At 49.4% G+C, this 23,372-nt stretch overlaps 1 protein-coding gene across 7 annotated transcripts; it reads left to right on the forward strand.

The window, feature by feature from the left end:
- The first annotated feature begins 10,076 nt into the window (after positions 1 to 10,076).
- Positions 10,077 to 22,729, forward strand: DBNL (drebrin like). Of its 7 annotated transcripts, none has more exons than XM_005222355.4 (13): positions 10,077 to 10,249; positions 14,233 to 14,288; positions 16,074 to 16,186; positions 16,771 to 16,845; positions 17,793 to 17,939; positions 18,759 to 18,836; positions 19,151 to 19,302; positions 19,423 to 19,471; positions 19,875 to 19,968; positions 20,563 to 20,658; positions 20,761 to 20,873; positions 21,123 to 21,219; positions 21,698 to 22,729. In XM_005222355.4, exons 1-13 carry the CDS (start codon positions 10,167 to 10,169, stop codon positions 21,835 to 21,837), a joined length of 1,293 nt encoding a protein of 430 aa, XP_005222412.1. In that variant the 5' UTR covers positions 10,077 to 10,166; the 3' UTR covers positions 21,838 to 22,729. The 7 variants fall into 7 exon arrangements, with proteins under 7 accessions (XP_005222412.1, XP_005222414.1, XP_005222413.1 ...); XM_005222357.5 differs by having other exon boundaries at positions 19,893 to 19,968; XM_005222356.4 differs by having other exon boundaries at positions 19,426 to 19,471.
- The last annotated feature ends 643 nt before the right edge of the window (positions 22,730 to 23,372 follow it).

Here is a 23,372-nt window from a genome sequence, read left to right on the forward strand (position 1 = left end):
GTGGTGTCAATGATTATGTACCCTCAAAATTCCTGTGTTGAAATCTTAACCCTCAAGGTAATGATATTGCGGGGTGGGGCCTTTAGGAGGTGATTAGGTCACAGCAGTGGAGCCCTCATGAATGGCATTAGTGTGCTTATAAAAGAGGTGCCCCAGAGAGCTTCTTGGTCCCTTTTGCCATGTGAGAACACTATGAACTGTCAGCAGAAGGAGAGTGTCAAGACCCTTTCTCCTATGGGCCTCTTGGTAAGGATGCAAAGAAGAATCTAAGGTCTTACCTGTTGCAAGGAAGTTTATTAACAATCAGGAAAGAACAGATCACAAAGAGTTGGACAAGACTGAGTATACTGTAGATGGTGACCGCAGCCATGAAATTAAAAGACATTTGCCCCTTGGATAAAAGCTATGACAACTCAGCATATTAAAAAGCAGAAATGTTACTTTGCCAACAAAGGTCCATATAGTCAAAGCTGTGATTTTTCCAGTAGTCATGTATGGATGTGAGAGTCGGACAGAAAGCTGAGAGCCAAAGAATTGATGCTTTTGAACTGTGGTGTTGGAGAAGACTCTTGAGAGTCCCTTGGACAGCAAAGAGATCAAACCAGTCAATCCTAAAGGAAATCAGTCCTGAATATTCATTGGAAGGACTGATGCTGAAGCTGATGCTCCAATACTTTGGCCACCTGATGTGAAGAACTGACTCCTTAGAAAAGACCCTGATGCTGGGAAAGATTGAAGGCAGGAGGAGAAGGGGATAACAGAGGATGAGATGGTTGGATGGCATCATCAACTCGATGCACATGAGTTTGAGCAAGCTCCGGGAGTTGATGGACAGGGAAGCCTGGTGTGCTGCAGTCTATAGGGTTGCAAAGAGTTGGACACGACTGAGCGACTGAACTGAGTATACACATAAAAAGTACAGAAAGAACACTTCGAGAGGAGGGCCGTGCAGGGGAGGCAAATGGCCCTGGAGGGCTGGAGTACAGTTTTTAAGGCAGGGTCATTTGCGTAATTGGGGGGTGTCATTGATTGATAGCTGCAGTTTATATAACAAGGTGCTCTACTGTGCATGTTCTTCCTATAATTTAGTCTGTTATAATTAGATGTATATATTCATGCAATGGGCTTCCCTGGTCGCTCAGCTGGTAAAGAATCTGTCTGCAATGCAGGAGACCTGGGTTCGATCCCTGTGTTGGGAAGATTCCTTGGAGGAAAGTCAGAGCAACCCATTCCAGTATTCTTGCCTGGAGAATCCCTATGGACAGAGGAGCCTGGCGGGCTACAGTCCCTGGGGTCACAAAGAGTCAGACACAACTGAGCAACTAAGCACAGCACATTCATGGAATATTTATGAGCAGTTAATGAGTCCAGTGGCTGACAAAGATTACTTTAGTACAGGATACTGTGAGGTGAGTACATGTGCTAAAGTGGGGAAAGTCCCACCAGTTGGCAGGTGGGGGCTTTTTACAGCCCCCTGACTATTTTTGTAGTACTAGTGGGTGTATTAGGGGCAGGGCTGGTAAATTGCTTTGTGGGATTAGGCAGCTATTGGACAGGTAGCTGAATGGTCCACCTCTCTGTTGCTCTCAGCTAACTTCCTGCCTATCAGAACCAGGAAGTGGGCTCTCACTAGACACCAAATCTACCAGTGCCCTGATCTTGGACTTCCAGGCTCTAGGAATTGTGTTGTTCATAAACCACCCAGCATGTGGTATTTTATTGTATCAGCTTGAATGGATGTAAACACTGGGGGACACTGCTGTTGTCGATTCCTTCTAGACAGTGGACTACAAAGGGAGTTTGCCAGCATGTTCCCTCTACAGTTGGGCTCACATGCCTTCAGGACGCAGTCAACTGCCCTCAGAGTTCGAAGGACACTGACTATTTGGAGTTCTGCTTTAATTCCTTGGATCTGTTACCTAAACCCACTAGGAGAGCTTCAAGAAGCAAAGCAGATCTGAGTTTACCTACATGCAAGAAAAGTATAGAGGCTTGTGTGAATGATGGGGCCAATTTGCTAAGAAAAGAGAAGAGTCCTAGGAATGACCTCTGGGAACATCTCAACCCACAGTCTTATTGTTTTTCTTCCTTATTCTCTTTGGCCTCTCGTGTCTTTGTTTCTCTTCTTTCTCTGGTAATATTGCTATAAACACATCCTAGTTACCAGTTTCCTGAATCCCTAGCGCCTACTAGGGAGCACTTTTCAACACTTTAGTCAACTTGGGGAGGGCCCACTTTGCCTGAATCAGGTTGTTCAGACAAAAGAGGCAGGTAGGTCTCTTTGTTCTGGAAATAGATCAACTCAGTGTGGTGGCCAGGTTTATCCATACTGATGAGGGAAAAGCAGGGGGACCCAGGCTCCACTGAAAGAAGACTGACTGTGAAGAGGGTCATAGTTTGAGGGTCATTCTCAAACCAAGGGACAATCAACCAACAAGAGAGAGACGGCCAAAAGGAAACAGAAACTCCAGAAAAAGCTGGAGTAGGAGGGAGAAGAACATGGAGAGGATCTACACACAGCAGCTAGAGGAAAATTTGAAAAATATCCTACTTCCCTGGTGGCTCAGACAGTAAAGAATCTACCTGCAATGAGGGAGACCTGGGTTCGATCCCTGGGTTGGGAAGATCCCCTGGAGGAGGGCACAGTAACTCACTCCAGTACTTTTGCCTGGAGAATCCCCATGGACAGAGGTGCCTGGCGGGCTATAGTCCATGGGGTCACAGAGTTGGACACCACTGAGTGACTAAGCACAGCACACAAGGATTCCATCACACCTAAGAATAAAACCTAAAGTCCTCCCTAACTCACAGGGTGGTATAGGATCCAACCTGCACCCATTCCTCCTTCCTTCTCTTTCTCTCTGTGCTTTCACCTCAGAGCTCTGTTTCCTCTGCTTAGAACACTTCCACCAAGATCTTCCATAGCCACATCTGCCACCCTCCAGCCCTCATATCTAGTCTGCTCCAGTGTTACCTCTGAGAGGCCCTACCTAATCTGTCAAGTTGAAATAGGCTACCACACACTAAAGCAGAAAACAGAATCCTAATGCCCCAAGGACCCCTCTTCACGGTCAGTCTTCTTTCAGTGGAGCCTGGGTCCCCCTGCTTTTCCCTCATCAGTATGGATAAACCTGGTCACCACACTGAGTTGATCTATTTCCAGAACAAAGAGACCTACCTGCCTCTTTTGTCTGAACAACCTGATTCAGGCAAGGTGGGCCCTCCCCAAGTTGACTAAAGTGTTGAAAAATGCTCCCTAGTAGGCACTAGGGATTCGGGAAACTGGTAACTAGGATGTGTTTATAGCAATATTACCAGAGAAAGAAGAGAAACAAAGACACGAGAGGCCAAAGAGAATAAGGAAGAAAAACAATAAGACTGTGGGTTGAACTCCTCTGAACTATGGAGATTCTAAAAGGACTGTGGTGGAAGCAAGGTCTGATGCTATAAAGGGCACTATTGCATAGAAACCTGGAACGTTAAGTCCATGAATCAAGACAAATTGGAAGTGGTCAAACAGGAGATGGCAAGAGTGAACGTTGACCTTTCAGGAATCAGCGAACTAAAATGGACTGGAATGGGTGAATTTAACTCAGATGGCCATGTCTACTACTGTGTGAACTGTGAACTTCCAGATGTTTTAGAAAAGGCAGAGGAACCAGAGATCAAATTGCCAACATCCACTGGATCGTTGAAAAAGCAAGAGAGTTCCAGAAAACATCTATTTCTGCTTTATTGACTATGCCAAAGCCTTTGACTGTGTGGATCACAATAAACTGTGGAAAATTCTGAAACAGATGGGAATACTAGACCACCTGACCTGCCTCTTGAGAAACCTATATGCAGGTCAGGCAGCAACAGTTAGAACTGGACATGGAACAATAGACTGGTTCCAAATAGGAAAAGGAGTATGTCAAGGCTGTATATTGTCACCCTACTTATTTAACTTCTATACAGAGTACATCATGAGAAATGCTGGGCTGGAAGAAACACAAGCTGGAATCAAGATTGCTGGGAGAAATATCAATAACTTCAGATATGCAGATGACACTACCTTTATGGCAGAAAGTGAAGAGGAACTAAAAAGCCTCTTGATGAAAGTGAAAGAGGAGAGTGAAAAAGTTTGGCTTAAAGCTCAACATTCAGAAAAAGAAGAACTCAGGGTGTTGGTGATGGACAGGGAGGCCTGGCGTGCTGCAATTCATGGGGTCACAAAGAGTCGGAAACGACTGAGCAACTGAACCGAACTGAACTGAACTGTGGGCAAGAATCCCTTAGAAGAAACGGAGTAGCCATCATAGTCAACAAAAGAGTCCAAAATGCAGTACCTAGATGCAATCTCAAAAACAACAGAATGATTTTTGTTCATTTCCAAGGCAAACCATTCAATATCATGGTAATCCATGTCTATGTCCCAACCAGTAATTCTGAAGAAGCTGAAGTTCAATGGTTCTATGAAGACCTACAAGACCTTCTAGAACTAACACCCCAAAAAGATGTCCTTTTCATTATAGGGGACTGGAATGCAAAAGTAGGAAGTCAAGAAACACCTAGAGTAACAGGCAAATTTGGCCTTGCAGTACAGAATGAAGCAGGGCAAAGGCTAATAGAGTTTTGCCAAGAGAACACACTGGTCATAGCAAACACCCGCATCCAACAACACAAGAAAAGACTCTACACATGGATATCACCAGATGGTCAACACCAAAATCAGATTGATTATATTCTTTGCAGCCGAAGATGGAGAAACTCTATACAGTCAGTAAAAACAAGACCGGGAGCTGACTGTGGCTCAGATCATGAACTCCTTATTGCCAAATTCAGACTTAAATTGAAGAAAGTAGGGAAAACCACTAGACCATTCAGGTTTGACCTAAATCATATCCCTTATGATTATACAGTGAAAGTGACAAATTCAAGAGATTAGATCTGATAGACAGAGTGCCTGATGAACTATGGACGGAGGTTCGTGACATTGTACAGGAGACAAGATCAAGACCATCCCCATGGAAAAGAAATGCAAAAAAGCAAAATGGCTGTCTGAGGAGGCCTTACAAATAGCTGTGAAAAGAAGAGACGTGAAAAGCAAAGGAGAAAAGGAAAGGTATACCCATTTGAATGCAGAGTTCCAAAAAAGACATAAGAAAGCCTTCCTCAGTGATCAGTGCAAAGAAATAGAGGAAAACTATAGAATCAGAAAGACGAGATCTCTTCAAGAAAATTAGAGATACCAAGGGAACATTTCAGGCAAAGATGGGCTCAATAAAGGACAGAAATTGTATGGACCTAACAGAAGCAGAAGATATTAAGAAGAGGTGACAAGAATACACAGAAGAACTATAAAAAAAATTATCTTCATGACTCAGATAACCATGATGGTGCGATCACTCACCTAGAGCCAGATATCCTGGAATGCGAAGTCAAGTGGGTCTTAGGAAGCATCACTCTGAACAAAGCTAGTGGGGGTGATGGAATTCCAGTTGAGCTATTTCAAATCCTGAAAGATGATGCTGTGAAAGTGCTGCACTCAATATGCCAGCAAATTTGGAAAACTCAGCAGTGGCCACAGGACTGGAAAAGGTCAGTTTTCATTCCAATTCCAAAGAAAGGAGTGCCAAAGAATGCTCAAACTACCATACAATTGCACTCATCTCACACACTAGTAATGTTCAAAATTCTCCAAGCCATTCTTCAACAATATGTGAACTGTGAACTTCCAGATGTTCAAGCTGGTTTTAGAAAAGGCAGAGGAACCAGAGATCAAATTGCCAACATTCGCTGGATCATCGAAAAAGCAAGAGAGTTCCAGAAAAATGTCTATTTCTTCTTTATCAACTATGCCAAAGCCTTTGACTGTGTGGATCACAACAAACTGTGGAAAATTCTGAAAGAGATGGGAATACAACACCACCTGACCTGCCTCTTGAGAAATCTGTATTCAGGTCAAGAAGCAACAGTTAGAACTGGACGTGGAACAACAGACTGGTTCTGAATAGGAAAAGGAATATATCAAGGCTGTAAATTGTCACCACACTTATTTAACTTCTATGCAGAGTACATCATGAGAAACGCTGGGCTGGATGAAACACAAGCTGGAATCAAGATTGCTGGCAGAAATATCAATAACCTCAGATATGCAGATGACACCACACTTATGGCAGAAAGCGAGAAAGAACTAAAGAGTCTCTTGATGAAAGTGAAAGAGGAGAGTGAAAAAGTTGGCTTAAAGCTCAACATTCAGAAAACGAAGATCATGGCATCTGGTCCCATCACTTCATGGCAAATCAATGGAGAAGCAGTGGAAACAATGGCAGACTTTATTTTGGGGGGGCTCCAAAATCACTGCAGATGGTTACTGTAGCCATGAAATTAAAAGACGCTTACTTCTTGGAAGAAAAGTTATGACCATTCTAGAAAGCATATTAAAAAGCAGAGACATTACTTTGCCAACAAAGGTCCGTCTAGTCAAGGCTATGGTTTTTCCAATAGTCACGTATGGATATGAGAGTTGGGCTATAAAGAAAGCTGAGTGCTGAAGAATTGATGCTTTTGAACTGTGGTGTTGGAGGTGACTCTTGAGAGTCCCTTGGACTGTAGGGAGATCCAACCAGTCCATCCTATAGAAATCAATCCTGAATATTCATTGGACGGACTGATGTTGAAGCTGCAACTCCAATACTTTGGCCACGTGATGCAAAGAACTGACTCCTTAGAAAAGACCATGATGCTGGGAAAGATTGAAGGCGGGAGGAGAAGGGGATGACAGAGGATGAGATGGTTGGATCGCATCACTGACCCAATGGACATGAGTTTGAATAAACTTCAGGAGTTGGTGATGGACAGGGAGGCCTGGTGTGCTGCAGTCCATGGGGTCACAAAGAGTCATGACAAAGACATGACTGAGCAACTGAACTGAACTGAACTGTGGTGGATCAGGAAGTCACCTGAAGGTTGGGTCTGAGGGAAAAATGATAGCATAGATGTTACTAAGCAAAACAAAAAAGACTAGAGATTGGGAGATCTGGGAGTCCTCTATTTACAAGAGTTTGGTTTTCTGATGCAAACACATTGGTGAAGTCAAAGTGGGGAAATGAGACCTGTACACTGTAGAAGAAAAGATCCAGGGTGAACCGGGGGAGGGAGGAGGGCTGGAGATAGAGTTGCTGAACGGAGGGAGTATTTGGCTAGGACCCAGGGTTTCCCCAGGGTGGGACCAGGTAACTGCTCTGCCCATCAGAGAGATGTCAGAGTTTCTGCCTGTAAGACAAGCAGTGATGTGAACAGAAATGAAAATAGATGTAACAAATGAACAGTATATTTCCCCAAATAAGGCTTACAAGTCCTTAAATATGCAGTCCAGACCCCAACACCTTAAGATTGTGGTAATTGATTTAGCAGCAAAATCTGACCTGAACTGTCATGAGGCTGTTAGAGTCTTTCTATAAGCCACTTAGCTGATTTCTCAGACATTGCTGCAGAAAAATGAACATATTTGACTACCAGATCCTGCTCAGGATCCTGTGGTACAGTTTATATAGTACAAAGGATATACTTGATATTTTCTGAAACTGAAAGACTGAATTTCAAACATGGAATTCTAACGGGCTACGGGACTGTGGATATGAATTTTAGGGAAATGAGAGTTCTCTAAGGCGAGAAGGAAGCTGTGAGCTGCTATAGGCCAGGCATGTGTCTCTGTTTCTCTCCAGATAGGTCAGTCACAGTCAGGTGCAGATTGACGCATGGGGAGCTCCTTCCATCAGTCAGCTAGGGCCTGGAAAGAATAAGAACCATAATAGCAAGACCCTAGGAGGCCTCCCTGGGACAGACACCACCACCCCCCACCCCCCCACCACCACCACCGGGTCCTCTGCGTGCCTCTTGTCTGTAGAAAAACTTTAGCCTCCTAGGCCTTCCCTGAGTTTCAAAGAAGAAATTTAAGCAGATAAGTGAGACAATGCAGAAACAAAGGAAAAGTCAAACAAGGTGAAATAATAAGTTTCATCACTAAATAAAGTCAAGGACCATTAGTTCCTTTTAAGAGCTATAGACAATATTCTGAGCTACATCCTTGAGCTATTTCTTTTTTACAGATACTGAAACCCCTGCCAAGTGGAAGAAGTTGACTGCATGCTGCTCATTGGCAGGTAGACCTCAGACTGGTTGGAACCAGAAGGTTGATGATGCTGATTGTTGATTACCTCACCACCAGCCAATTAGAAGAATGTCCACAGGCTGATCTTGAACCCCACAACCCCCCTCACTCACCCTATCTTTTAAAACCTTCTGAAAGCCAGTGGGTGGTCTGGGCACTAGTTGCCTGGACTCCTTGCTTGGTGCTGACAGTAACTGCTGCACTTTTCCCACCACAACCTCATGTTAGTAGACTGGCTCTACTGCACTGGGACCAACGGACAAGTGGACCCAAGTCTGGCTGGGTAACAGGACCAGCACTGGGCAGGTTCTCATCTTTCTTTCCTTACCCCATCCTTGACCTCTCTAGAAAATGCAGGTGAGGTCTGAGAAACACAACTGCACTTTGAGGTAGGTCTGTGGACATCCCTGGTGGCTCAGATGGTAAAGTGTCTGCCTATCATGAGAAATGCTGGACTGGAAGAAACACAAGCTGGAATCAAGATTGCCAGGAAAAATATCAATAACCTCAGATATGCAGATGACACCACCCTTATGGTAGAAAGTAAAGAGGAACTTTTTTATGGATGAAAGTGAAAGAGGAGAGTGAAAAGGTTGGCTTAAAGCTCAACATTCAGAAAACGAAGATCATGGCATCTGGTCCCATCACTTCATGGCAAATAGATGGGGAAACAGTGGAAACAGTGTCAGACTTTATTTTTCTGGGCTCCAAAATCACTGCAGATGGTGACTGCAGCCATGAAATTAAAAGACGCTTACTCCTTGAAAGGAAAGTTATGACCAACCTAGATAGCATATTGAAAAGCTGAGCATTACTTTGCCAACAAAGGTTCGTCTAGTCAAGGTTATGGTTTTTCCTATGGTCATGTATGGATGTGAGAGTTGGACTGTGAAGAAAGCTGAGCGCCGAAGAATTGATGCTTTTGAACTGTGGTGTTGGAGAAGACTCTTGAGAGTCCCTTGGACTGCAAGGAGATCCAACCAGTCCATTCTGAAGGAGATCAGCCCTGGGATTTCTTTGGAAGAAATGATGCTAAAGCTGAAATTCCAGTACTTTGGCCACCTCATGAGAAGAGTTGACTCATTGGAAAAGACTCTGATGCTGGGAGGGATTGGGGGCAGGAGGAGAAGGGGACAACAGAGGATGAGATGGCTGAATGGTATCACTGACTCGACAGACGTGAGTCTGAGTGAACTCCGGGAGTTGGTGATGGACAGGGAGGCCTGGCGTGCTGCGATTCATGGGGTCGCAGAGTCGGACACGACTGAGCGACTGATCTGATCTGATCTGATTTGACAATGCGGGAGGCCTGGATTCAATCCCTGGGTCAGGAAGATCTCCAGGTGAAAGAAATGGCATCCCCTCCAGTATTCTTGCCTGGAAAATCCCATAGACGGAGGAGCCCTGGTAGGCTACAGTCCATTGGGTCGCAAAGAGTCGGACACCACTGAGCGACTTCACTTTCTTTCTTTGTGGCAGTGTGGCCATCACTCAGTGTTTGTTTTTATTCTTCTGCTCATTAATTTTCACGCATGCTTCATTCTTAGATAAAACTTCTATTCGGAGTTCACATAGACGATCAAGGGACCCCCGTGCCCGTCACAGGATCCTCTAACAAGTGCTTTTAACTGTGGTAAGAGTAAGAAAGTGCTCCACGAGTGTAACTAATAAGGGGCTGGGTAGTATCTTTCGGCCAGACTCAGAGAGCGTGCCTTGGCTCGGCAGGACAGAGCACGGGGACACGCAGAAGGCCACACCTTCCCTCCAACGCCACATACAGCTATCTACACACCTCGACACCCCCAAGAGCTTCCAACCCGTCCGCAGCCCAACAAACGCCCAGCCTACACTCGCCCGCTCACCCAGGGTCCCGCCGGCCCCGTTTCCGCTTCCGGCCGTCGGGGCGGGGCTTCCGGCCGCCGGGCGGGGCCTTGGGCTGCCTAGCGAGGCAGGTCGGGGAAGCGGCGGAGGCGGTGGCGGCGGTACTGTCGCGGAGACTGAGGTGTGGGCTATGGCTGTGAACCTGAGCCGCAATGGGCCGGCGCTGCTGGAGGCCTACCAGCAAGTGGTCAACGAGAAGTCCTCGACCGACTGGTGGGCGACGGGGCGGGCCGGGAGCGGGCCGGGAGCGGGCCGGGAACGGGCCGGGGCCGGGGAGCCAGGGCGCGCGGAACGCTGACGGCCGCGCACCTGCGCCACACCCCGCGAGATTAGGTTCCCACCTCCGTCACGCTGTGCCCCACTGCTTGTGCAGCTTAAACCCGGGTGGGGGCCCGCTAAGTCCCCAGCCCTTCCACTCAGCTAGCCACCGGTCTCGGCCCGCGGGCCTTGTTGGATCCTGGGCCTGGCTGTGCCTGATGGCTTCGCCTGGTTCTCGTTTCCTGCTCGGGGACTTCCGTGGACAATGGGGCACTTTGAGAAAGCCCTCTCAGCCCTCCTTGAGAAAGCGGAAGCTACATCTGCCTTCATTCCGAATGAAGGGTTGTCTAGCAGCCAGACTGGAAATGGGAGCCTTGCTTTGGGGGCGTCAAACAGAGAGATCGAGGGGTTTAGGTCCTTGGCTCTCCAGGGATTTTAAGAACCTCCCTTTCATCAAGAAGAATACTACTTCATATGCGTGAACTATAGGGGAATGAATGAAAGGAAGATGCTGGTTGTGTGTTTGGAAAAAGGTTCCGTCTTCACCTCCAGTAACATCCTTTGCTGGAATGTTGGTAATAGGGCCTTTATAGTACAGAAGGCCTGAATCTGAAATCTCTGGCAGAGCCCAGGGTAGCCCACACATAGACCCTTGTTCTGTCCTGCAACAAGGGTCGTTGTATGCATTGTAATTCTGTTACTTTCCATATGTATTAAATTGCATTCACAGACCAGTTTTAAGCATTTACAGTTCTAAGAAATATGCTGAGTATAAAGAAGTAAGGTGACCAGCTTTTAGGAGCGTTATTCCTTTGCCCGGGAAAGGGCTCTCTGGGCGAGGCTGAACAACTGTGGCTTTCTCCACATGTCAAGTGCTACTGCTTTCTCATCTCTGCTTTCCCTGGTGCCCAGCCCAGTGGCTTTTGTATAGTGTACTATTGGGATATTGAGAACACTAGTGCCTATCCTTTCCTTCACTCCCAGGCATTTTAGGGAAGAGCTTCAGAATACCAGCTTCCTGGGTCTGCAGAATCTCTGGTGCTACGTCAGTGTGGGCAGGTCTGCATGTACAGACCTGCTGAAAAAATATCTGACCATGTCACTTCCCTGCTTAAACTCCGCAGTGGCTTCCTGTTGCATAAATACAGCCTGGACTCTTTGCCATGGCTGACAGGCCCTGCATGACCTGGCTCCTAACTGCCCCACCTGTTTACCACAACTTTAGCCTTCTTTCGAGAAGGCAATGGCAACCCACTCCAGTACTCTTGCCTGGAAAATCCCACGGACGGAGGAGCCTGGTAGGCTGCAGTCCATGGGGTAGCTAAGAGTCGGACACGACTGAGCGACTTCACTTTCACTTTTCACTTTCATGTGTTGGAGAAGGAAATGCAACCACTCCAGTGTTCTTGCCTGGAGAATCCCAGGGACGGGGGAGCCTGGTGGTCTCCCGTCTGTGGGGTCGCACAGAGTTGGCCACGACTGAAGTGACTTAGCAGCAGCAGCCTTTCTTTTCCTTAAACTTGCAAGCTGGTGTTCCTCACAACCCTTGTTCTTTCTGCTTCCTCTGCCTGGAGCGCCTTTCTACATCATCCAAGGGGGCTCCCCAAACTTTATTTCTCAAGCTCTGGTATTGCCTTTTTGGAGAGGCCTTTCTGGATTCCTGTCCCTTTGGTTGCAGTCAAATATTCCCATCTCCCTGGTTGACTTCCTCAGACACACACTAGGCATCCTCATTGATTTTCTTGTCACCTTTTCTCATCACCAGAAAGGGTAGAGTGGGCCCCATCTCTGTCCCAGGTGTAGGGGTACTGAGAGGAATACAGAAAAAATGGCAGAGAAGGAAGAAGTGGTCTCCAGTCATAAAATTTCACATTCAGAGTGGGTGCATTGGAACAGGCCCTAAAGCAAGGTGGAATAGGGAGCAGACCTAACATCAGCTGTCTATACTGGGTCTTTCTCCTGGAGAAACCAGATTCTTCCCGTGGGTTGTGGCATGTTTGCTCACTTCCTGTACCCACTTCACTACCTGACAATATGTTAGTGTGATGTGTTTGCGTGTGTGTTTTGTCTCCCATTAGTAAGTTCTGTGGTTATGTCCTATTAAGGATTATTCATAGCTGCATTCCATCACTAGCAAGTAACAGGTTTTCAGACTGTTTCTGAAAGTGATTGAATGATAAGATACTTAGTGCCCCCATGCTCCTTGTGCTGTGTGCCTGCACAAGCCAACACATCTTTTTTTTTTTTTTTTTTTTAATGTTGATTTAGAAGAAGCATTGTTTGATTGAATGTTGGATGAACTTCTGAACTGGGAACATTCAAGAAGGTGGCTTAGGCTAGAGCCTAGAGTAAAGGGGAATGAAGTCAGAGGGGTAGATGGTAGGCATGGGGCGTGGCTTGTTAGCTGCTGGAGCTTTTCTTGGAAAAGCTAAGCCTGAGCCGCAGTCTCTGTTTCTTGGTGCTTGTCCAGTGTGCCTGTCTTCTGCAGCCAAGGTTTGTGGCCTTCAAGAGGAATGGGCTTCTTTCCTCCAGGAGGAAGGCTGGTCAGAACTCTGGCCACCAGATTCTGGATGTCTACCAGATCTTTAGACCTGAGTATAATTTCTTCTGACTTTCTTAGGCTTAGGCAGCTCTGCCCAGTGGTGTTTTCTAGGCCCTTGGAAAGCTGAGTGGAACTTGATTTGGTTCCTCTCAGACTATTGACCCTGCAGTTTCTGTCTGGCACACCTGTGCTCTGGAGCATGGGGAGATGACACACCAGACTGGGTTTTGCCTTTGACTTACCGTCCCATGGATTATCATCTTCACCTTGGGGTCTGCCAGCACTCTCTGGAGCTGAGCTTCTGCAGAGTTCATGCTGATAGCTGGGCTTTATGTGGACTGCATGGATGCTATCTCTTCTAGAATGTTCTCTTTGACTAACCTTTGTTCTGGTCAAAGGACCTTCCATGGCCCAGATTTAATACAATTTACCATACTTCTCAACACTAATAGAGCACAGATTTATAAGCCCAAATCTTTGCCAGCATTCTTATGAATAGTCTAATAGAAGGAAGGTATGACCCAGGGTCACCTGTGGAGACCTAAGGCTCTGCTAGGTTATAGAACTTGCCCATAGGAGCCTGTCGTGTGAGGAAACTGACTTCATGTTGAGTCATGGCCTCTATGGTTTCTGATGCCAGATGCAACCTATAAAATTCTGCATTTGCTGGAAGAGTTTCAAGCCCAGACAGACCTGCTCCACCAATCTTTCAGACTTTCCAGAAGACTGCAGACATGCACAAGGGCATTGGTTATTAAAAATGCACGTATTTCTCTTTCCTACTTCTCCTTGGTGTGCTCTGGTTTCAGGAATATGCAAGTATCTTTTGCTTGTTCATATGGACATACGTGGGCTTCCCTCATAGCTCATTCAGTAGAGAATCTGTCTGCAGTGCAGGAGACCCAGTTTCAATTCCTGGGTCGAGAAGATCCCTGGAGAAGGAAATGGCAGCCCACTCCAGTATTCTTGCCTAGAGAATCCCATGGACAGAGGAACCTGGCAGGCTACAGTCCATGGAGTCGCGATAGTCAGACAGGACTTAATGAGTAAACCACTACCACCATTGACAGGTAAATGTTTCACACATAAATGTGTAGAATGTTGCCATAAAATTTCACAGCCTAGTTTTCTGCAAAGTAGATGCATGCTTCCCATCTCCATAGATTTGGTCCTCACGACAAGCTGCTCTGGTAAGTTGGGCCAATTCCAGATGAGAAGGCTCAGCTCTGGGAGCCCCAGCAGCCTACTGAGATCCTGCCTCAGAGTGGGGCTTGTGTCAACCCACTTGTTACTGTCAGGCCGAGCTCTTGGGGTGCAGCTTGAAGCTTTGGTGGGTTCAGTGAGGGCACAAGGTTACCAGGGCACTGGTTATGAGCTTGTTTGTGTTTTGTTTCAGGGCCCTCTTTACTTATGAAGGAAACAGCAATGACATCCGTGTGGCTGGCACTGGAGGTGAGTATGGTCAAATGAGGAAGTGGATGGGCTACAAGAGCATCAGGAGATGGGGGGGCGGCAGGGAGAGTTGTGACATCAGTGCTCTATCTCTGCTGGCATTGACGCCATCACAGCAGGAGGAAGGACATTCAGGGTGCAGAGGTATTCCCTGCACGTGGCATGACCAGTGACACCTTCCCTGGCTAACAATGAGCCTACCCCACATCAGTGTCAATGCTGAGGAATTCCCTGCTCCCCTGATCTGAGTGACTGCAGCCAGCTAGGCAGGACAGAGGCTTTCCCCCAGCAGTGTGGAGCCCACAGTGCCCACAGCTCCTTCTGGCTTGCTTTGGGTTTCAGATGTTTCTAAGTGCAAATACATACTCTTTGGCTGTCTCTGCCTGGAGGTGCAAGGCAGCAGTGTTCTCTGTGTCATAATTGGGAAGAGCTGAAATGGGGAATAGGCCTGCCCTCTCTAGCTTGCAGACAGCCCAAGGCCTGGCCTGTGCTCTGTCCTTATCCCCGGGCTGTAGCTGAGACAAAATGACAGTCCCACAGAGCTGGGTGTTAGTGGAGGAAGAGAAGGTGCAGACACATCCTTCCTTCTGCCCTCTTTCTGCTGGACTGAATATCTGCTGGGCATACCCTCACCTGGGAGAGGTCACATCAGTGTATATGGTCAGCTGGGATGGGGTGACCTGGAAAAATGCTGTTCAAATACAGAGAGATAGGAAGTCTTGGGAAGAACAGGCTCTTGGCCAGTGCTGGGCAGAGGGGTATAAACTGTAGATCCCCCACCTCATACCCTTGACTCCTCAATTCTCAAGGCCAGCTCACCTGACCTGAGTGACATAGCTTCATTATTCAGTGCATGCTCACTGGCATGTTCTCTGCTTGCTGCATGAATGATTCTAGTAACTTGTTGGTAGAAAACCTCTTCCATGAGCAGTTGTTCTTGGTGGTCATCTTTCTAGAAGGACTGCCACTGACAGTGGTATCAGGTGCACTGTGATGTCATAGGGAACTGAGTTGCAGAGTTCAGTTTTCATGCCACCATTCGCAGTGGTATTCACAGGCTCTGCTGTGGGTGCCCAGAGCAGGGCCGCAGGACTGCCCCAGGTTCTGTGGAGCCCAATAGATAAAATACCTGATCCAGCACCTTCTCACAACCTGGGAATGTTTGGGGTACCTGAGAAGAATCCAGAACTCCAGTACATGCTGGGGCTTACAGCCTAAGTGTCAGGGTAGAGTGGCATAGGGTCGTCCACTCCTATTTCCGCATCATTCCCTTGTCCCTACTCAGGGAGTCTAAGAGCTGAGCCCCTGTATGGCTATGGGCAGTTAACATCTGCTCAGGAGCCTCTGGGTAGCCCTGGAGTCTGAGCAGACATGTGAGGACAGGGTGACTCAGAGCAGGCCCTGCTGTCCCAGGGCGGTTAGTGGAGTTCAGGCTGTGGTAAAACTATTGCAGAGCTCCTCCATCGGAGGTCTTGTGCCTGCCTGGTTTGCAGCAGAAATGACATTTTTACTTCCAGAATTACCTGTGGGTTTGCAGGAGGAGTGATTTTTAGACTAGCGTAGCTTAAAAATCACTTGAGGTGCTTTTCACAAATGCAGACCCTGGATTCCATCTAGTTCTCATAAGTCAGCCTGATGGGGATAGGCCTAGGAATCTGATTCTGTTTCAGATAGGACTGAGAACCCTGGCTTAGAAGCAGCTTGGGTTTCCTTTCCTGGTGGACTAGGTGCCAGGGTGGGCTGGGGTGCCTGGGCCACCTCTGACTTTCCTTGTGACTGCTGCAGAGGGGGGCCTGGAGGAGATGGTGGAGGAGCTCAACAGTGGGAAGGTGATGTACGCCTTCTGCAGGGTCAAGGACCCCAACTCCGGCCTGCCCAAGTTTGTCCTCATCAACTGGGTATGTGGAACTTGAGGGCTTCCGAGTTCTCATCTAGATGTGATCCAGAAAAACTCCCTTTTCTTATTTCCTTCTTTGCTTTTTGTGACTGGAGCAGGGGAGAACTTGACTTCCCAACAGCTTGAATCTAGTGACTGAACAGAATAGTGGTTTCATTCAGTGTGGCCCAAAGGGCACCTGGGGCCTTACTTGTGCAGACTTCACTGTCCTGGCCCCGAATTATTCCTGTGAAATGGAGTACAGGCAATCATAGGACACTCTTGTTCTTGTCCCTTTCAGTGTAGTCATCCTGAGGGAACAGAGGGCCTGGATAAGGGCTAGGAGGGCTCTGGGAGTATAGGACAGGGACTCTAATGAAATGGCTCCCCTGGGTGGGGACTGCGGAATTCTAAGGAAACTTACCACAGGTGACCGTCCTTCTCCAAGACTCCCCCTAACTTGGAGGTTTGGGGTCTCACCATGTCCTCTGCTTTAGGGTTGCAGTTTTCTCTTTCCTGGAACACAGGGAATCTGCCGAGTCCCTGGGGTGGGCGGTGACTTTGCAAGGAGACCTGGGTCACACCGAGGAATGTGCTGTGTTGCAGACCGGTGAGGGCGTGAATGACGTGCGGAAGGGAGCATGCGCCAACCACGTCAGCACCATGGCCGGCTTCTTGAAGGTGAGGGCTGCTCCATACGGGGCCTCCCAGCATTCACCAGATCCCCAGGTTCCAGGGTATGAGATAGCAGGAATCCCATCCAGAGTTGGAAGTGTGCCTTACATCTGAGGCTGCTCCACTCTTGCCCAGGATGTAGCCAGAGCCCCTGCAAGCTGGTCTCACTAGGGACGAAGGACCACAAGGAGGCCATGCTGGAGCAGGTCTTACGGCAGGGCTAAGCCTTGGGTTCCACTTGTTTTATGAGTACAAATTTTCAGCAGTACTTTCAGGATCTGGAGGAGAAGGATAGTTGCTTATGTCCACAACCTCAATGTGCATGTTCCCTTTAATGCTTTTTTTTCCCAGTCCATTTCTGCATATATTTATTTTAGTCATCATATAATGGAACTTTGTTTCATTTCAAAAGCATTGTGATCAAAAAGTATTTGTTGTTCACTTGTTAGCTTACTCTTTGCATTTCTTTGGTTACTGGCAAGGAGATACAGGACTTTGTTTTCTGGTTCTGCCAACATTTCTTCAGATATACCTCAGTTTCTCCATCTAGGAGATAAAAGAGAGGGTCCCAAGCTTATTGGTATTTAGTACCAATAAGTTCATAGTTCTCATTTCTCATGGAGAAATAGTAACTTGCTTTTTGCAGAAAATGTGTTTGGTTCCAGGTGCCTTTTGAGGTTAGTTTTCATTTCACTAGAAAGAAGCTCTTTAATGCCAGGGCTGTCTTGTAGCACCACTGAACAGGCCACACTGTGGAGGGCATGGGCCTTCCATGAAAGCTGGGACAAGAACGGTAGGTTTCCCTCAGCTGGTTTTCCTGAGGCCTTGGTGAGAGCAGGCCTCCTGACCCTGAGCCCTGTGCAGCCACAGTGCTGTGCAGACTGAGGTGTGCAGCCTGTCCTCTCTCGGGGCTGCAATGGTTTTTTTTTCATCAAGTCCTGCTCCTGCTGCAGGGGGCCCATGTGACCATCAATGCCAGGGCCGAGGAGGATGTGGAGCCCGAGTGCATCATGCAAAAGGTGGCCAGGGCCTCAGGTGCTAACTACACCTTCCACAAGGAGAGTAGCCGCTTCCAGGACACGGGCCCCCAGGCCCCAGTGGTGAGTGCTGTGTGGGCCTGAGGGCAACCGGACAGGAGTGTGCAATCCCTAACTTCAGACTGATTAAACGCACATTCAGTGCTTTATTCCCAAAGGGACTGGGCTGCCACCTGTCTGGCTTCTAGTCCTGGAGCCTGATTGAGGTGCCTGTGGTGACCCTGTGCCTGACAGGAGCAGGAATTCCCTCCTTGAGGCAGGCACCAGTGTGCATGAGGAGTAGCCTTTCACCCTGTGTGGTGGTGCTGGAGCCTCTTATGCTGTGCCTGTGTGGTCAGGGGTTCTCAGCAGAGAAATTCCATCCACCCTCCAGGCCATGGCACCAGAGTATCCTGTGCGGCCTTGGACAGTGGTTGCTTTGGAGAAACTCCTGTTGGTGTTCAGGGCAAGCCTCTCTTGAGTTGTGGCCAGACACCTCTGGGCTTGTGGCCTGGTGCTTGGTGTGGAGCTGAGTCTCCCAACACAAAGCTGAGGTTCTTGGGTATTCTGTGGGTGCTGCATTGCAGTTAGCTGTCTGAGGGGACCCCTATCCAGAGTTTGCCTCAGCACGGCCCAGATTCCAGGATTCTCAGGCAGGTCCACGGGCCTTTCCTGCCTTGGCTTCCGTGCACAAGGGTCTGGTGCAACCAGAGATGACTCCAGTTTTCTCTGGGGCTGAGCATCCCCACTTGTTTTCCAGGGCCTTTCAGGCTGTTTTTGTTTCAGGCCTCCTTAAGAGGCACTGGGCCAAGTGCCACTGCTTCTGCCATGGCCATCACAGCAGTTCTTCGCCATTCTGTGCTCCTGTCAGTGGCCCTGTAGTGAATTCTCTGTCCCTCTCAGGGCTCAGTGTACCAGAAGACCAATGCTGTGTCTGAGATCAAAAGGGTTGGCAAAGACAGCTTCTGGGCCAAAGCAGAGGTAAGTGCTGCCATTTATGAAGCATTGTCTGTGCACCAAACATGAGCTGCTACATCTCAGTATTTCTTATGATAAGTTCACTGATATTTGTTCAATAAGGGATTTGAATAAATAACCCTTTTAGCACCCTTTTGCAAATGGTTGAACTAAGGGTTAGAGGTGTTAAGTAACATAGCTAGTGGGCGTTGCTTCAGAGCTCACGCTTGACCACAGCCTATGCAGCCTGCCTGAATAGGACAGGGGTGAGAGGGCAGGTCTATGTTGCTGGCAGTGCAGAGGCTGAGTGGGACAGGCGGGTGCGACTCTCCCTGCAGAAGGAGGAGGAGAACCGCAGGCTAGAGGAGAAGCGGCGCGCAGAGGAGGAGCGGCAGCAGCTGGAGCAGGAGCGCCGGGAGCGGGAGCTGCGTGAGGCTGCCCTCCGGGAGCAGCGCTATCAGGAGCAGGGAGGCGAGGCTGGCCTCCAGAGGTGAGGTTGGGGCCGGCACCTACCGGAGGGGCTAACTCTCCTTCTCCCTAGGAGTGTCCCCCAGAAGCAGGTAAGGAGTATGCTGAGGCCAGCTGCAGCTCTTCCCTTTGCCCCTCCCAGCAGGAAGTATGAACAGCATGAGGTGCTTTCAAGGAACAGAGAGGAGCAGGTGAGTCTTGGATGCTCCCACCTTGAGAGGCCGAAGTAATACGTGGAGGCTTGTCCAGGACAGGTGTGCAGGCTGCCTGCTGGGAGCGATGATAGCCATATGGATTCCTCCAGATGCACGCATATTGCCCCACATGCCCAAGAGAGGGGCTTCCTTTAAGGGGCCTGCAGGGGGCTAGGCAGATCTGAACACAGGACATGTGGTGTCTCAGAGCTGGCAGTGGAGAGGAGGCTGAGGGCAGAAGTTTGGCCCGATGTGGGTCTCCTGTGGTCCTGGAAAAGACCTGTGAGCCCCTCAGCTTTGGGGTGTTGCTTCCTGACCCCCCTGCACAGCTGCAGGGAGCCAGGCAGGCCGATGGACTTTTGGGCCTCATTCACTACCGGGTCCACGTGCACTCCTCTAGGAGTTTGTTTGTTCACAGCCAGCACACCCACGGGAGATTTTCAAGCAGAAGGAGAGGGCCATGTCTACCACATCCATCTCCAGCCCCCAGCCAGGTGAGACTTCCCTTGGTCCAGCTGTGAAGCAGGGGATGGCTGAGGGGGTCTGGGGTCCCAGTACAGGCCGCCCTGAATTAGTGACAGATGTATCAGAACGTGAAAGGGATGAGTAAGGAGAACCTGTGCTCGTGTGGGTAGCTTCTGGGATGCGAGCCTGGGACCCAAGTGTCACCTTCCTGCTCTTGACCTCTTCCTCCAGAGACCTGGTGGGACAGGAGGGGCCATGTGTGGCTCTGGAAAGAATACTCACCAGTCCTAGCCCTGTACACCTGGCACACCTCCCGTGCTGGGCTGTTATCTGGGCCTCAGGGGCCTGGATCAGTCCTCTCTCTGGCCCTCAAAGGCTGTATCAGACTACACTGCTGGCCAGCCCTCGAACACTGTACAAAGCCCACGATACACATATATGATGTGTGCATGCTAGGTAGTATTCCTGTAGCTGTTGCATGTCCACATTGACTCCCTGTGTGATGCTCACTGTCCCAGAACAGGTCCCCCCTCTGAGCAATACAGAGCACAGAAAAAGCAAGTACTTGCTTCTTCCTCTTTTCCAGCTGTGTCATGTCTTACATGTTTGCCATTGGTTTGTAGGCAAGCTGAAGAGCCCCTTCCTGCAGAAGCAACTCACTCAACCAGATACCCCCATCAGCAGAGAGTCACCTCATGCCACCTCAAGGCCCAGGGCAGGCAAGGCTGTTGGCTGCCCCGTTGGGGGTTGAGGGTGGAAGGGAGACGTGGGCTGTCCTCTCCCCTCCCCTGGATCAGAGTGAGCTGTGTCCCCTCACACAGATCTCCGCGAGGAGCCGGTGCCCAGCATCCCTCCGTGTTCGGTGCAGGTGGAAGAAGAGGCTGTGTATGAGGAGCCCCCAGAGCAGGAGACTTTCTATGAGGAGCCTCCAGCGGTGGGTTCTCTGCAGCAGGGCAGATCTGTGAAGGGGCCACATACCCAGAAATGCACTCCTTGGCTCTCCCATCATGGGACACCTAACTTCCGTGACTCACTACCTGTGAATTATCTTGCTTAGTTCTGGAGGAGGCCCTGTCCCACGTGCCCTCCCCACAAGTCTGTGGTGAGCCCTGGTCACAAGCAGGGTTGAATCTGGGGTAATCAAGACCTTAGACTTTGCTTCTTCTTTCCCGTCCATGGGCAGGTGCAGCAGCAAGATGCCAGCTCTGAGCCCATTGACCACTACCCTGGGCTGAGTGGGAAAGGGCTCTGTGCCCGGGCCCTGTATGACTACCAGGCAGGTAATGTGCTGTCCAACCACCTCAGACCACAGGGCTCAAGATCAGGAGGCAGGATTTAGGGGTCCCCTCAAGGAAATAGCCCTAGGAGGTGTTGGAAATGAAAACAGGAGGGTGAGAAGGAAGAATGCGTGGGTGTCCTGCACAACTCAGGCCTCCCCACATGCTCTGAGCAGCTGCTTGCTGTCCACTGGTGTGAATCCTGGTTGCCCACTTTGTTCGGGAACTAGAAATATGACCAGAGGGATGGGTCAGGCCTAGATGCTGGTACCCCTCCCGTTGACCTTGGGTGGAGGCTTCGGGGAGCAGGCTGATGTGTGGAAGTGCTATACTCTAGCCTTTCACTGGGACAGTGGTCCCAGAGCCAGACTGTGTAGAAAGATGTGTCCTTGGGGACTGGCCACAGGAGCAGCATCAGGACAGGCTGGTGGCCAGGGTCCCTGAGCTCTCAGCACAGCATCTGGGCTCACCTTCTTTGCAGCCGACGAGACCGAGATCTCCTTTGACCCTGAGAACCTCATCACCGGCATTGAGGTGATTGACGAAGGCTGGTGGCGTGGCTATGGGCCAGATGGCCACTTTGGCATGTTTCCTGCCAACTATGTGGAGCTCATTGAGTAAGGACTCTCGACTGCTGGCTGAAGCCAAGGGGTGTCCTTCCCTTGCCCACCCAGATGTGATTTCCTTCTTGCTGGAAGAGGTCGGGTGAGGGTTGTATATGGCACTTTTCCAGGAATGGTATCTGCTGGTGAGGACAAGTCCTCTGGCTCCCTCTGGCTTGGGTGGCTTGGCCTCTGTTACCCCAAATGCAGCAATAACCTGGTGATCTCCAAACGTGCTACCAGAGCTTCCCAAACTTGACCCAACCAGCCTGGCCCTTGACCCCCAACAGAAGACACTGAGCCAAGGCCTGCCCAGAGCCAGTCCTCAGTAACCTCTGCCCCAGGAGTATGGCACTGCCAGGTGGCGGGGGGTCTGAGCAGGGGCACCTCGAGGCCTCCTGCATTTGCCTTTTTTTCCTATTCCTCTTGGCTCCAAGGGATGATTTCTATAACTAGAATGTCAGTGATCATTGGGAACAATGAACTTAGTTTATGACCAAAGTCAGAGTGGGTCATGACAATTTTGACCACAGTCTTTCTGGATCCTACTCTGTCCTCCCCATTTCTTTGTCCCTCTGCCTGGGCTGTAGGCAGTGGAGACAGGGACAACCAAGCCCCCATCTGAATATATGAAGAAGGAGGTAAAAACATCAAGAGACACTGCATTTCCTTCCATGTGGCTCAGTCTTGTCTCCTGGCCCCAGTGTGCCTGAGAGGTTCAGGAAAAGTAACCTTGGTGGCCTGTTGCTGTCTTTCCTTATTTCTGCCCCAGCCCACTCATGTCTGCTTTGGAGTAACACCTGCCCCACACAGGTGCTAGCTCTGATTCATCCTATTGTAGCCCTCACGTGTACACCCTCTGACCGACCGTTAGCCACCTGAAGAGGCATAAAGATCTACATGTGACTGAAGTCAGCCTCCTGCATCTCAGTTCTCTGGGAGGGGCCGAGGAGCACTCTGATCCCTGCCATAGGGAACTTCCCCTCACCCAGGACAGCCCATGTCCTTGTGTGCATGGAGCGAGGCACCTGCACCACCACGTCTGGGCAATTACAGCTCCTCTTGCTAGTGCCGGACGGAAGCAGCGTGGGACAAAGGATGTGCTGAGGAGGCTGCCAGCCCCACCCAATGGGGCTGGGGGCCAACCCCAGTGCCCCCTCACCTGCCTGGCTGCAGACGGCACTTCCTGTCTACTTAGGCTGAGCTGCAGGCAGGTCCTACCATGTCCCGATTTCCTAGGACAGCTCCAAGGCTCAACCCAGCCATGGGAGCTCCATGAATCATGTATTGCCAGCTTTAAGACCACCTGTGGGCTTATCTGTCCCTGGACAAGGGGACACTCATAGGGCAGGGCCCAGGGTACCATCTTGCCCTTCCCACCCTGGGGCTGCAAAGACAGTAGAGGACAACCAGTGTGAAGGAAGTGGTGTCCTGGCTCACCACGGGGTGGGCTGCATCATTTGAACACCCCTTAGGTGACCTTGGGCACTCTTAATTTAGAGGAAGGCTACCAAGTGGCTCTTCAGCTTCAGGGGTTATGTGGTGAGTTGTCAG

This window comes from Bos taurus, chromosome 22 (assembly GCF_002263795.3).
Source record: "Bos taurus isolate L1 Dominette 01449 registration number 42190680 breed Hereford chromosome 22, ARS-UCD2.0, whole genome shotgun sequence".
NCBI lineage: Eukaryota > Metazoa > Chordata > Mammalia > Artiodactyla > Bovidae > Bos > Bos taurus.